At 51.0% G+C, this 15,519-nt stretch overlaps 1 protein-coding gene across 2 annotated transcripts; it reads right to left on the bottom strand.

Annotated features, from left to right (window-relative positions):
* Positions 439-14,551, bottom strand: ACADS (acyl-CoA dehydrogenase, C-2 to C-3 short chain). Of its 2 annotated transcripts, none has more exons than XM_005670708.3 (10): positions 14,397-14,551; positions 12,909-13,072; positions 3,507-3,656; positions 3,129-3,240; positions 2,623-2,774; positions 2,178-2,348; positions 1,958-2,095; positions 1,686-1,781; positions 1,428-1,484; positions 439-1,298 (listed from the first exon to the last, which is right to left on the bottom strand). In XM_005670708.3, the coding sequence occupies exons 1-10, from the start codon at positions 14,440-14,442 to the stop codon at positions 1,254-1,256; spliced, it is 1,131 nt and encodes a 376-aa protein (XP_005670765.1). In that variant the 5' UTR covers positions 14,443-14,551; the 3' UTR covers positions 439-1,253.

The following is a 15,519-nucleotide window of genomic DNA, read 5'->3' as shown; positions in this document are numbered from 1 at the left end:
GCAGAGACATCCTGTCTCCGGATAAAGAAATGTCACAAGATAAGGATTAATCCCAGCCTCTTTGTTCTTCCCCTTAAAAAAACAAAACAAACAAAAAACCCACCTCACAGACAGAGTTCCTGCTCTGGTGCAGTGGGTTAAGAACCTAACTGCAGTGGCTCACATTGCTGCAGGGAAGTGGTGTGTGTGGCGGGCGGGGGCGGGGGGGGGGGGAGAGTTTGATCCCCAGGCCGGCTCAGCGGGTTGAAGAATCCAGCATTGCTGCATCTGCGGCTTGGATTCAATCCCTGACCTCAGAACATTCCATATGTTGTGGTTGTGGCCACACACGACTCTCATACACACACACTCACACACACACTCACCCAGGGTGGAGCTTGTAGGACAGCAAATTAAAGGCCCATCTTTCCCTGCCCCAATGGCACCCAAGCAAGGATGTGACAATTAGGGACAGGTATGCTTTATTACTTAGTTCCCACATGTGACTGGCCCCAATCACTTATTTACACCTGACAAAAAAAGGTTAAAGGGGCGCAGGGCAGGGCAGCTTCCACAATGATCCAACCCCAAGACTGCCAGAGGCCTGAGAACACAATTTCTGCTGCTTTGAAGCCTGGTCATTCTGGCCCCCAAACTACTCCTCCCGAACTCTGACCTCAGGGGAAAAAGCAGACACTGCCAAAAGCAGTCACACCTGGGTCTCATGCTGAGCACCAGGACACAAAGAACAGAGCTGGGGAGTCCCTGAGTGATAATTTCGCTCTTTCCACGGCCCTGCCTCCAGATGAAGAAAATAAGGCACAGGTGATGGTGAGAGGGAGCAAAGCCAAGAAACTGAGCTGAAGATGGGGGTCCTCAGGCCAGGTCACAGGCCCACCTTTCCTTCCTCTGAGATGTGCTCCCTGGCAGTCTATTCCCGGGTGGATGAGGGTGAGAGTGGCAGGTCCACCCAGAAGGGCTGGGTTCTGGGGGAGTCCTGGCAAGAGGAGGCGTGGCCCCCTGACTTGGAGTCAGGGTAAAGGCACATGGCTCCGCCGCCTCTCCCGTGACCCTCAGGCCAGCCCTGCCTCCGGAGGGCACTGGTTGGCCCTACAGAGGGCTCAGCTCCTGTAGCTCTTGAGCAGGTGCCCGGCGATCACCAGCCTCTGGATCTCACTGGTGCCTTCGTAAATCTCAGTGATGCGGGCGTCACGGTAGTGCCGCTCAGCAGGCATCTCTGTCACATAGCCCATGCCACCCAAGATCTGCATGGCCTAAAGTGGAAAGCAGGGTCTCAGGAGGGAGAAGACTCGCCATTCCTGAGGAAAGACAAGGCAGGGCCTGCCACACAGAAGGCTCGGGCGGGGGAAGGGCAGCTGGCACACCCGCCACTACTCAAACCTTTGGGGACTTGCCCAGGCACCTGGCCCACATACTGGGACACCCACCTGGTGGGTGATGGCAGTTGCAGCCTCCGATGCAGCCAGCTTGGCCATTGCCGCCTCCTAACCATAGGGAATGGTGGTGTCAGAAACTTTACCTTGGAGGGGAGCCCCCAGCACACGGACCACAACAGGGTGGGCCCGGGGTTGGGGAGAGCCACCCCATGGGCCCAAGGAACCGGGACCCCACCCAGACGTCTCCCTCAGTCCCTCTGACATTAAAGCTCTGGGCCGTGCCTGGGGAGCCCCCTGCCCCACAGGCACCTTGATGAATGGCTTCTTATTATCCTTCAGCATAGCAGCGCGCCAGGTCAGCAGCCGGGCACTCTCCAGGGCCAAGGCCATGTCCGCCAACTTGAACTACAACAATGCAGCCCCACCCCATCAGTCAGTAGTTGCCCTCCCTCCCCTCTCCCTGCAAAGGCAGGAGGGAGGAGGATGGAGGACATGTGAGCAGGTGAAAGCTGTCCAGTAAGAAGCAAGGAAAGGCACAATTTCCCTCCCTCCAGCATCCAGGCAAGGCTGCACCTCCTTACCTGGATGCCCTGGAGCTTGGTGAGCGGCACCCCAAAGGCCCTGCGGTTTTCAGCATAGTTCACAGCACAGTCCAGGGCGGCCTGGGCAATGCCCAGGGCCTGAGAGGCAATGCCGATGCGGCCCATGTCCAGGGTTTGCTGTAAAGACCGCCGATCAGTGGTGAGCCGGCTGGGGGCTAGGGTCTCGCCCCAGGGCCCCTATCCCTGCCGCTGGGCTCACCATGGCGATCTTGAAGCCCATGCCAGGCTCCCCCAGCAGGTTCTCCTTGGGGATGCGACAGTCCTCAAAGATGAGGTTGGCGGTGGATGAGGCCCGGATGCCCAGCTTGTCCTCTTTCTTCCCTAGCGTGAGCCCAGGCGTCGGCATGGGAACCAGGAAGGCGCTGATGCCCTGGAGGAACCATCTAGCGACTGTCGCTTTGCCGTCCAAAGCCACGCCCCTCACACAAACCTCCACAGACGCGAACTCCTCCTCCTCCCCGAACCTCCTCCTCCCTCAGAACCGAAGCCGGAGCGCCCTCTGCTGGCTCCTCTGGGGAGGGCGCAGCCCGGGGAGGAAAGCGACTAGGGCAAGTGTCCCTGGGAGGAAACAGCTCCATTGGGCCAAGGAGATTTGCATCTAGAAACCCTGACCGTCTCCCTGACTCTACCTTTGGGGTCCCCACCTTGTTCTGCAAGGATCTGTCCGTGCTGGCGAAGACCACGGCGGCCGAGGCCTCCCAGGCGTTGGTGATCCAGGCTTTGGTGCCACTCAGGACCCACGAGTCATGGTCTGCCTGGGCGGTGGTGGCAGCAGCCCCCGCGTCGCTGCCGTTCCCTGCCCCACACGCAGACTCAGAGTCAGCCACCACCTCTACCCACAGGGTATGCTGCCAACTCACCTGGTACCCAGCCTCACTCTGGGCTTGTGAGCCAGACCCAGGTCCAAGGAATCAGGGTCTGGTTCCAGAGAGATGGCTTGAGGGCAAGACCAGCTCCCAAAGCTCTCTGAGCTGGGGCTGGGGGAGTCTGCAGGGGCAGGGAAGGGGGGTCTTCAAGCCAAAGAGACCCAGAGCCCAAGTCCCTCCTGCTCAGTTCCTGCCCCTGCCCCAGTTGGCCCAGTGCCAGTCTGAGTCTGTCAACCTGATTCTGGGGTGAGGGGACAGGGGTGGACACTATCCCACCGTGGTACCTGGTTCACTGAGGGCAAAGCAGCCAACTTTGTCACCACTGGTGAAAGGAGTGATCCACTGCTGTTTCTGCTCCTTGGAGCCAAACTTCAGGATAGGTCCCAAGTAGAGAGACTGTGGGGACAGTGGGGGGAGGGGCAGGGACAGTTGGGGGGGGCGGGGACAGTCGGAGGCCTTTTAGCTCAGCACGCGTGCCTGCCCGCACACCACTCCCCAGGTCCCCTCTTTCCAGAGACCCACGCAGAGGGCCAGTCCAGAGGCGGTGGGGTAGGAGAGGGGCCAAGGCCAGGCTGTGCCCCAGGCGTAGGGCCACAGAGGACTTGCCCACTTGCGGGAGCCTCCTTCCACTAGTGTTTCCAGGGCCCAGGAGGGACACTCACATTGTTGACACTCATGATGACTCCGGTGGAGGCGCAGCCCCGGCTGATCTCCTCCATGGCGATGGTGTAGGCCAGGTAATCCAGGCCGGCACCACTTAACTCCTCGGGCACATCCATGGCCATGAGCCCCAGCTCGCCCATCTTCTTCACCTGGCCCCAGAGAAGGATGTCATGGCAAGGGGCAGCTGCCAGGGGGCCAGTGCCCACCCTCTCCAACCCCAAATCCTCCTGCCCCTGAGGTAGAAACTCAGGTCATGTGGCCCTATCCACCCACTCCCCAAGACTGGAGGTGCAGCCTCAGCTGAGTCTGCATGACAGTACCATTCACTCAAGCTGTTCTATCCCCACACTTCACCCTCACTCACCTTTCTGTCCACAGCCACAGCTACTGAGCAGACACAAGAAACCTTCAGGGGCCTCCAACGTAAGGCGCAGAGCAGGGAAGCAGAGCACCACACAGACCTTGTTTCAGTCCCTTACCGGCACTACACACTTCCCCTCCCCACCACAGGGCCTTTGCACATGCTATTTCCAATCAGTGATGCCCTTTATCAACTGGTTATTATCTCCTCCCACGCTTGGGTCTCAGTTCAAGCAATACTTCTTCTGGGGGACAATCTTTGACCTCACTAGTCAAATCCTTTAATCATACACTCATTCAGCACCTGTGTGTCTCCTCAGAGGTGCTTGCACTACTGTAATTTCAAACCTATTTGTGTGCTTGTTCTGATAAAAGTCTTTTTCCCTGACCACGAGAGCAGAGACTATGTGGGTTTTGCTCACTGCTATATTCCAGTGCCAAGAGATTTCCTATTGTGGCTCAGTGGTTAACGAATCCGACTAGGAACAATGAGGTTGCGGGTTCGATCCCTGCCCTTGCTCAGTGGGTTAACGATCTGGCGTTGCCGTGAGCTGTGGTGTGGGCTGCAGACATGGCTCGGATCCCGCGTTGCTGTGGCTGTGGCGTAGGCCGGTGGCTACAGCTCTGATTCGACCCCTAGCCTGGGAATCTCCATATGCCGTGGGAGCGGCCCAAGAAATGGCAAAAAGACAAAGATAAATAAATAAATAAAATAAAATATATTCCAGTGCCAGTGAAAGAAATGAGTAAAGGGAAAGAGCTCGGACTTCTTGACTTGGAATACTGGTAGTGGCAACGGTTAACGATCAAGTGCCTTCTATAAGCCAAACACTAAGTGCTTTATGTGTACTCTTTCATTTGAGTTTCTCCCAAGCTCTGTGAGAACAATGCTGAGTCAACCCCATGTCAGAGATAAGGAAACCGGAGCTCCAGGAGATAAAGCAACCTGCTTGGAATGGTGGGGCTGGGGCTGGAACCCAGCAGTGACTCCAGGACCTCCACCAGCTCAGACCTTCGTTTGTTTCCTAGAACAGACTGCTCACTCTCTGTCAGCCTGCTTCCCACCTGGGAAACATGGACCACAAAAGAACCTATGCAGCTTCGAAAAGAAATAACCCAAACCAATGGCCTCTAGGGAGCAGGTTAGGGGGTTAGGAGGACTGCTGCTTTTCAGAGAAAATAATTTTATACAAATCAAAACTACAATGAGGCACCACCTCACACCAGTCAGAATGGCCATCATTAATAAGTCTACAAATAACTACTTAGAATAGCCAAGACATGGAAGCAACCTAAATGTCCATTGACAGATGAATATATAGAGAAGTGGTATATATACAATGGAATATTACTTAGCCATAAAAAGAATGAAATAATGCCATTTGCAGCAAAATGGATGGACATAGAGAGTGAAATAAGCTAAAGAAAGACAAATATCATGATATTACTTACATGTGGAATCTAAAAATAAAAATAAAAGATACAAATGAACTTATTTTCAAAACAGAAACAGACTTACATAGAAAACAAATTTATGGGAGTTCCCATGGTGGTGCAGGAGTAACGAACCTGACTAGTGTCCGTGAGGACAAGGGTTCGATTCCCGGTCTTGCTCAGTGGGTTAAGGATCTGGTGTTACCATCAGCTGTGGTGGATCTGGAGTTGCTATGGCTCTGGCATAGGCTGGTGGCTACAGCTCCAATTTGACCCCTAGCCTGGGAACCTCCATATGCCTTAGGTGCAGCCCTAGAAAAGAGACCAAAAAAAAGAAAACCAATTTACAGTTACCAAGGGGAAAGAGGAGAAGGGACAAATTAGTAGTTTGGGACTGACAAATATATACTACTACATATAAAAGAGATAACCAACAAGGTCCTACTGTATAGCACAAGGAACTATACTCAATATTTTGTAAGAAACCTGTAAAAGAGGAGTTCCCATTGTGGCTCAGTGGTTAATGAATCTGACTAGGAACTATGAGGTTGCGGGTTTGATCCCTGGTATTGCTCAGTGGGTTAAGGAACCGGCGTTGCCGTGAGCTGTGGTGTAGGTTGCAGACGTGGCTCAGATCCCGCGTTGCTGTGGCTCTGGCATAGGCTGGCATCTACAGCTCCGATTAGACCTCTAACCTGGGAACCTCCAAATGCCGAGGGTGCGGCCCTAGAAAAGGCAAAAAGACAAAAAAAAAAAAAAAAAAAAAAAAAAAGAGAGAGAGAGAGAGAAAGAGAAAAGAATTTAAAGAAAATTTTGACTGAATCACTGTGCTGCACACTTGAAACTTTCGTGATGTTGTAAATCAACTATATACTTCAACTGAAAAAAAAGAAACTCATTTTATATAACTTGATTCCTGCAACCATGTTCTTAGACTATTTTGAGTTAAACAAAGCAAACCAATAAGGATGTTTGATGTATTTTCTCTTTTGCCTATAGTGAATATTACTTCCGGATTATAAAAGTTTTACCTCCCCACACACACGCACCCTACCAAATAGTACTTACTTCATAGTACTGTTCTAAGGACTAAGTAAGACAATATAAATAAAATGCTGAGCCCAGTGCCTGGCACGAGGTGAGTGATCAGCGAACAACAATTATCATTAAGTGGCTGACTTGTCTGGGCAGTGATGTCTGGGAGAAGGGGCCCCTGTGGACCTGCTGGCCTTCCCAAATAACTTGTGTTCCTCTGTGAAACTGTTTGTTTGATTCTGCCTGGAACTGTTCCCATGGGAAAGGCTTGTAAAGTTCTATGCTTGGGGTGGGTCTCATCCACTTCAGGGTCTCCTGTGTAACACGGGAGGAGGTGGCTAGTGCGGGGGGAGACAGAATGACAGCCCCTCCAAAGACGACCATGTCCTAATCCCCCGGGCCTGTGACTGTGTCTCCTTATGTGGCAAACGGGACTTTGTAGATGAGATGAAACTAAGGATCCTGAGGCAGGGGGACTGCTCTGGATTATTCGGGGCGGGGTTGGGGGGGGCTAATACCATCACGAGGGAAAAGGGGAGACAGGAGGGGCACAGAAAGAGATGTGACATTGGAAGAAGAGGTGCCCTGGCTGGAGGGGTCGGGAGCCAAGGAGCGCAGGCAGCCTCTGGAAGCCGGAAAAGGCAAGGAAGTGAGCCTCCCCCAGTGCCACCAGAGGAACACAGCCCTGCGGGCCGGCACCTTGATTTTAGCCCAGGGAGACCCTCTTGGGACTTCCGGCCTCGAGGAATGATCATACACTAAATGGGTACTGTTTGGGGAGGTCCACTGTTGTGGGGCAGTGTAAACAAATCCGACTAGGAACCATGAGGTTACAGATTCGATCCCTGGCCTCACTCATGGGTTAAGGATCTGGCGCTGCTGTGAGCTGTAGTGTAGGTCGCAGACCTGGCTCAGATCTGGCTGTGGCTGTAGTGTAGGCTAGCAGCTGTAGCTCCAATTTGACCCCTGGCCTGGGAATCTCCATATGGCCCAGGTGTGGCCCTAAAAAAAGGTACTGTTTTAAGCCCCTGAGTCTGTGGTTATTTGTTACAACAGCAATCGGAAGCTAGTACACAGTGACAAATGGGACTCAGTTACCATGGATGTGTCATTTTGAGGCCAGCTTAAAAAAATTTCTGTGGTCACTGCTCACCTGGGGAAAGTGGGGGTGACGCTGCTCTGAAAAGCTGCATTACTGCAGTAGGCAGGAGTCAACAAGAGGGCAGAGTGGGGAACAGAGAGTGGTTTGGGGAGCCCCTCTGCACAGGACCTGGGACTCAGAGCTCTGTGCCAGCACAAGCACAGCCTCAGAACAGAGCCCCTTTTGACCCACACCTAAAGCATCCAACGGGAGTTCCCGTCGTGGCACAGTGGTTAACGAATCCAACTAGGAACCATGAGGTTGTGGGTTCGATCCCTGCCCTTGCTCAGTGGGTTGACGATCTGGCGTTGCCGTGAGCTGTGGTGTGGGTCACAGACGCGGCTCGGATCTTGCATTGCTGTGGCTCTGGTGTAGGCTGGCGGCTACAGCTCCGATTGGACTCCTAGCCTGGGAACCTCCATATGCCGTGGGAGTGGCCCAAGAAATAGCCCCTCCAAAAAGACAAAAAAAAAAAAAAGCATCCAATGAACCTACTGCAGGGTGAAGAGTTCCCTGGTGGCTCAGGGGGTTAAGGATCCAGTCACTGTTATGGCTCCGGTAACTGCTGCAGCACGGGTTTGATCCCTGGCCCAGGAAATTCTTTAGGCTGCAAGCACAGTCAGAAAAAAAAAAAAAAAAAAAAAAAGGGCAGGTCGAAACTATTTTACTGGGAGTGCCTGTTGGGGTCAGAAGGCTGGGTCACATTCTGACCAGTGCCAGAAATACACAGGTCCCCATGATTCAGGCTCAGGCCTAGATAGGAACCTTGCTGGACCTCACTTTCTGTTTGGCCAAAAAGCCTCACCTTCCATGCACCACCTAACTCCCCAGGACACAAGACACACCCTCCTCTTCACCTCTATCTTCACTTCACAAACCCGGGATCAATGACCAATCAGCCAATCACGCCATGACTCCATTTCACCCCTAGAAACAGAAAGGGAACCAGAATTCCTGGGCAGAGTGGAGGCAGGACAAGGATTACCCCGTTTCCATTTTACAGATTGGGGCTCACGTGCACATGATGAGCCTCCCAGGACACCCAGGATCAGGTTGCATCAGCCCACAAGGAAGCCAGAACTCCTGACACTCATCCCCCTATACAGCTCCACTGCCCTGGAACTAACCTGAAGGTTCTCTCTGTGCCAGGATAAAAAGCTGGAAGAATGAAAAATGACCACACCCAACCAACTTTACCAGGAAACCACTCCCCTCAACCTTTCTCCTTCTAAAATATAACCTGCGATTTCTGTCAACAGGCCTTGGCTGGCTGTAGGAACATGCTAGAAAAATGTTGGAGACAGGATGGCAGTGGAGAGAAGCGGCAATCTGATCAAAAAGAAAAGGAACCCTAAAACAAAATAAAAGTGGCAGCAAAAAAACCAAAACAAAACAAAACAAAAAAAAACCACCAAGTGTCCAGCTATAGAAATCACTTCCGTTCTAAGCATGTTTTTGGTTTTTTGGGGTTTTTTGGGCGAACTGCAGCCTGTGGAAGTTCCCAGGCCAGGGATCGAATCTGTGCCACAGCAGCGACCCAAGCCACTGCAGTGACAATGCCAGATCCTTAACCCACTGAGCCACAAGAGAACGTTGATAGTCTCCAAAACTCCCAAGAGAAAAGGCAAGAAAGAGAAAGGCCCCTTTCCTAGCAGAGCGAGCCTTCAGTGTCTGCTGCCTTCATATCTGACACATTTAGAGAGCACTCATAGGAGTTCCTGTCGTGGTGCAGCAGAAATGAATCCGACTAGGAACCATGAGGCTGTGGGTTCGATCCCTGGCCTTGCTCAGTGGGTTAAGGATCTGGTGTTGCCATGGGCTGTGGGGTAGGTCACAGACGTGGCTCAGATCCTGCTTTGCTGTGGCTGTGGTGTAGGCCAGCAGCTATAGCTCCGATTTGACCCCTAGCCTGGGAACCTCCACATGCCGCGGGTGTGGCCCTACAAAGCAAAAAGAAAAGAAAATATAGAAAGTACTCATATAAATAGTGCTTTGAAGTCACTTCGAAAGCTCACATTTAAAAAAAAAAAATCAAATTTCTCCTGAGTTTGCCTATGCTCACTAGAGTCAAAAGGAACTTCCTACCTTGATGAAGATATTTGCTTATTCAAGGGAAGAGGCCCTGGGAGCCACCTCCCCAGATCCTACTCTGTGTCAGTGTGTGCTAAGTGCTGGGACAATAAGGACAATCAGGATTACTTAACCACGGGGTGCAAGACCATTAAATTCAGCAAACATCTGCTGAATGTCGAGCATTACCGAGGGCAGAGAGATGCTGTGCTGGACAGGGAGGCAGGGGTGTGAACAAGACCAATCTCTGCCTTCAGGAAGCTGACTGCTGGACCTATGACATATTCACACGCAATCATGTGACAAGCACTTCCAGAGAGCTGGGGTTCTGAACAGAATGCTCCTGGAACAAAGAGAGATGAGTTCCCTCTGGGAGAAGTGAGAGGTGGTGCCATGCAGGGGTCGCTTCCAGGTGGTATTAATCAGGGCCCACGCATCCCAGGAAGAAGGAAAAAGAGGTTTCTATGTGGCTATCTGAGACAGGGCAAGAACAGGAAAAGCAGGTTGCACACCGGATATGTTAAAGTGATTCAATAAGAGTTCCTATTGTGGCTCAGTGGGTTAAGGTCCCAACATAGTCTCCGTGAGGATGCAGTTCAATCCCTGACCTAACTCAGTGGGTTAAGGATCTGCATTGCTGCAAGCTGTGGGGTAGGTCACAGATGTGGCTTGGATCAGCATTGCTGTGGCTGTGGCAAAGGCTGGCAAGTGCAGCTCCAATTTGATCCCTAGCCCAGAAACTTCCATATGCCACAGGTGCAGGCTATAAAAAGAAAAGAATAAACTAAAGATTAAAAAATTATTTAATACACATTCACTGACTGAAGGAGAAGAAATCAGGTTTAGTTTCACACATATAAATAAGTACATATAATTTCCAGGTTCCAGAGTCCAAAGCTGGTTTGGAAACACCAACTATTTCCTATTTCCCTTTATAACATAATTGCATTGTAAATTCATGACTATTCCTTTCTCTTTTGGGGGAGGGGTGGTGAGGTTTGGACACAGAAAGACAAAAATTCAACTCAGATTACAAAAACAGCCAAGCGAGCAGAAATGAGCACTAACCTTCCACCTCCTTGGTCTCCCCATCTCTCCAATCCTCTCCCCTTGAACCTCCCCTAATAAACCCAGTCTTCTTGGGGGAAAAAAATTCTCCGGGAGAAAATATTAGAAATCACTAAAAATCACTACATCTATTTCAGCATTTTTCTTTCTTTCTTTCTTTCTTTCTTTCTTTTTTTTTTTTTTTTTAGGGCTACACCTGCAGCATATGGAAGTTCCCAGGCTAGGGGTTGAATTGGAGCTACAGCTGCCAGCCACAGCCACAGCCACAACAATGTGGGATCCAAGACACGTCTGTAACCTACACCACAGTTCGTGGCAATGCTGGATCCTTAACCCACTGAGCAAGGCCAGGGACCAAACCTGCATCCTCATGGATACTAGCTGGGTTTTTAACCCAATAAGCCACAACAGGAACCCCCATTTCTAACACTATTTAACTTGTAAATTCCTCACCCCTATAAAGCAAGACATTATAAAGCCAGAGGACTAGTTAACGGTAGGTTGATATAAAGCCTGTTTCTAGGGAGTTCTCTTGTGACGTGGCAGTTAAGGATCTAGTGTTGTCACTGCAGGGGCCTGGGTTGCTGCTGTGGCATGGGTTCGACCCCTGGCCTGGGGACTTCCACCTGCCACAGGCATGCCAAAAAAAAAAAAATCCTATTTCTACTGCCAGCTTTCCCAAAGCAAATCTATGTTGTTAATATAATAAATAATTTGAGGGAATATAGTCTGTCATTTAGCAGGAAAAACCCCAACACACAGCCATGTCATGGAAAACTGCTGAGAACAATACCAGAGTATATGGATATGGAGGGTACAGGGGTAGTTTAGGCCCTTGCTGACAATATCCCCAACTAGAATAGGGCTTCCCAGCCTGCCAGCTGAGCTTCTGGGACAACCACATGGCTCGTGGAAGGAATAGGGGTTTTGAAGCCAACCATACTGGGGTATAATTTCTAGCTCCAGAGACCAGTCAGCCTTGGAAAATCACTTCACCTCTCTTATTACCTCTCAACTATAATAAAAACATTAACAGTATTAATAGCTACTATTTTTCAAGTACTAGGCAACATGAACGTGACAGACATGATCTCCCATAATCCTTGCAAGCATTCCAGGAAGCCAAATGGAGATTAAATTTGCAGGTGAGGGGAGTTGCTGTTGCAGCACAGCAAAAATGAATCCAACTAGTATCTATGAGGATGCAGGTTCAATCCCTGGCCCTGCTCGGTGGGTTGAGGATCTGGTGAGCTGTGGTGTAGGTCACAGATGCAGCTCAGATCCCTCCTTGCTGTGGCTGTGGTGTAGGCTGGCAGCTGTAGTCCAATTCAAGCCCTAGCCTGGGAACTTCCATATGCCAAGGATGTGGCCCCAAAACAGAAGAAAAAAAAAAAAAATTGCAGGTGAGGAGGTCCTTGGGACTAAATGAGATGACATGTGTTCAACACTTAACACCTACAAGATGCCCAACTAATTCTAGTGCCAAGAATGCCACTTGCCTACCTCACTCTGAGCCCCTTAGGTGTCCCCACAGTCCTGGCACAATGCCTGATAGGCTATGAACACATAATACTCGCTAAGCTGGAAAAGTGGCCCCAGAGCCTGTGATCACAACTCTTGAATTCCTCAGACTGGAAAACAAGTGCGGAGAAGAGGCCTGGTAGATTTGCTCTTTCACAAGTTACAGACTCAACAAATATCTATCGAGTATCTATACCACGAGTTAGACATCTCACCAAGCCAGGGGATGGATAGGAACATCTCAAAGGTGTAATTACAAGCAGAGTGATACAATGGCATGGAAAGGAGGGACTGACTGGGATCTCAGCAGCTGGCAGCAGACAGACCTGGACTTGAGCCTTAGCTCTGCAGTTCATTAGCTCCATGATCTTGAAACTCCTCAATCTGAGTTGCATCAACTGGACCATAGGGTATATAGACATCTTCACCACGTGAGAATGTGAGAAAGAGATGAGCTAACCCATCTTGGCACTCAGAACAATGCCCAACATGGGGTCGGCATTTTATCAGCCTTAACTATTATCATCAGCACAATGCCCGGTATACAGTAAGCATAGCAACACCTACCATTATTATTATTCCAGAAGTCACATGCTGGCTATAGGCCTCGAGTGGGTCAAGAGAAACTTCCCAAGCAATTGCTGGGTCCCTGGACCCCACTCCTGCTTAGGGTTCCTCGACTGGAGGAGTCTCAGTGCCTCTGTCACTGTCATCAGTCATCCTAGGACCGAAGGCAGATCCCATCATAGGCTGCTGAGGTTGGAACTCTCACCTGAGCCTCCGGGAAGCGATGTTCCTTGTCCACCTGGGCTGCAATGGGAACCAGCTCCTTCTCGGCAAAATCCCGGCATGTCTGACGCAGCATCTGGTATGTCTCAGGCAGTTCCACAGACTGGAAGATGGTATGCAAGCGACGACAGTCCCGAGGCCAGAGAGCTGCCAGTGAGAAGAACAGGAGTCAGTGGAAGGGGGACCCAAGAGGTCTTGTGTAATAATAATAATAACAAGAGTTCCCACTGTGGATCCTCTGACTAGTGTCCATGAGAATCCGGGTTCGATCCCTGGCCTCACTCAGTGGGTTAAGGTTCCGGTGTTGCCATGAGCTGAGGTGTAGGTCGCAGAGAAGGCTCAGATCCCCCGTTGCTGTGGCTGTGGCTGTGGCCAGCAGCTGCAGCTCCAATTTGACTCCTAGCCTGGGAACTTCCATGTGCCACAAGTGTGGCTCTAAAAACACAAATAATAATAAGGATCCACTAACTGGGTGGTTCTCCAACACAGACGATATTCTCCCCCAATAGCAGAGTAGAATGCTATTGGTATGGAGTGTCTAGAGGCCAGAAACACTGCTTAACACTGTACAGGACAGATACTACAACAAAGAATTATGGGCTCCAAATATCAATAGCACTGCTGTTGAGAAATGAACTGAATGTTTACTCTGCTTACTAAACACTTTGTACAACCATCCGACTCAGTTGTCAATACAACACCAATAATAAGAGCACAGCTCTGTGACCTGAGGCAAGGATCTTAACCTCACTGAGCCTGGGTTTTTCTAAAATGCAGAAGAAAACAGCATTCAGCTCCTGGGCTGGGAGGGCAAAGAGTCACTAACTATAGCACTCAGCACAGGCTCTGGCAGAGACAGCTCTCAATGAGGGTTCCCTTTATTGTTTGTATTTGGGGTAAGTGGGTCTTGACCAGGCTAAGGAAGCCCTGGCCACAAGTGTCACTGCTGCCACTGCTGGAGAGAAATGAAAATATGGGAAAGGTACTGCATGAAATCATCAACGAGCGCTAATACTTACTGAGCACCTGTAATATGCCAGCACTGTACTAGTGTTTTACCTACTCTGGGATTTAATCCTTATAACAGCCCTATGAGAATAACAGTAATACACTGGCCATTTTAGACATGGGGCAGCTGAGGCTGACAGGGGCTGAGCGTCTGCCAAAGGTCACATATTCAGAGTCTGGGTTCAATTCCAGGCCTGGCTTCTAAAGAAGGGCGCACCTTCAAGCTCCGCGGAGGGTCAACGAGGGAAAGGGGATGTGGATGCAGCGGTGGGAATTGGGATAGCGGTCAGAGAAGGGGTGAGGTTACGCAGGCGCGAGGAGCAGCCTAACTGGGGCAAAGGCCGCGCGCAACCAGAGGAGAATCACCCGCAGGCCGCAGGGGAGAACAGATCGCCGGGACGCAAGCCCGACGGCGGACAGGGTCGCGGTCCCTCCCCACTGTGTGGAGGCGGATTGCACTCACCTCCGCGGACAGGGCCGCAGGCTCGGGCGAGCAGCGCGGCAGCCATGAAGGACTGAGACCGGAGTCAGGTGACAATACTGCACTGCTACCCGGAGACCTCTCAACAGTGAGCAAGGTTCCGGGTCGCGGGGGGCGGGGCCGGCGCGAGCCAAAGGCCACGCCCCTCAGGCATCGGGGGCGGGTCCTCCCGAGTCCCGCCTCCCTCCCAGGAGCTAAAATTTAACTGTCCCGCTTTCGGAGTGCACTCAGGATTTTTAAACTCTTCGAGGGTGGGCTGATCTCTCCTAAAATCCAGTTTAGCTGAGTGAGATGCCCTCTGGGGCCTATGCCCTCTACTTCCCCGACTCCGCGCCCACCACGCACTTGCTATCCTTGCTCCAACCTCACGCAGTAAAAATGTCTGTAAAGCCCCAGGCTAGCATTATGGTTCGGCTATGTAGGCGTTCATAGTTAGTGTTTGCGAGGCAGAATATCATAGAGGATGTTAAGCCGTGGCCAGTTATTAGAGCTGTTGCTCCTATAAAGCTTCATGGGGTTTGGATTAGGATTGCTGCAATTACAAGTGCTATATGACTTAACTGATGAGAAAGCGACTAGGGATTTCAAGTCGGTTTGGTGTAAGCAGGTTGAGCTGGTTATGATTATGCCTCAAAGGGAGAGTATTAAAAATGGTAGGCTGGAGTTCCCATCGTGGCACAGTGATTAACGAATCCGACTAGGAACCATGAGGTTGCAGGTTCGATCCCTGGTCTTGCTCAGTGGGTTAAGGATCTGGGATTGCCATGAGCTGTGGTATAGGTTGCAGACGCAGCTCAGATCCTGTGTTGCTGTGGCTCTGGCATAGGCTGGCGGCTACAGCTCCGATTAGACCCCTAGCCTGGGACCTCCATATGCCGCAGGAGTGGCCCAAGAAATGGCAAAAAGACAATAAAAAAAAAAAAAAAAAGGTAGGCTATAAAGTTTGTTAGTGGGTTAAGAATGGTGGTTACCTGCAGTATGTAGTAGCCTCCCAGTTTTAGCAGGACAGCTGCAGGTACTATTGAGCCTACTCATGGGGCAGCTCCAGCACCTCTGTCAGGTTCCTGCCTCTGGCCTTTTGCAGTCATCCTTCCCTCAGCTAGAG

This window comes from Sus scrofa, chromosome 14 (assembly GCF_000003025.6).
Source record: "Sus scrofa isolate TJ Tabasco breed Duroc chromosome 14, Sscrofa11.1, whole genome shotgun sequence".
In the NCBI taxonomy this organism is placed as follows: domain Eukaryota; kingdom Metazoa; phylum Chordata; class Mammalia; order Artiodactyla; family Suidae; genus Sus; species Sus scrofa.
This window is presented reverse-complemented; position numbering and strand designations above follow the sequence as displayed.

Coding starts and splice junctions, on each gene's coding strand:
- ACADS (XM_005670708.3), bottom strand. CDS start 14,442: ATGGCTGCCGCGCTGCTCGCCCGAGCCTGCGGCCCTGTCCGCGGAG. Junction 2,775..3,128: donor CTTTGCCCTCAGTGAACCAG/GTACCACGGTGG, acceptor CGTGTGGGGCAG/GGAACGGCAGCGACGCGGGG. Junction 2,096..2,177: donor TGGGCTTCAAGATCGCCATG/GTGAGCCCAGCG, acceptor CGGTCTTTACAG/CAAACCCTGGACATGGGCCG.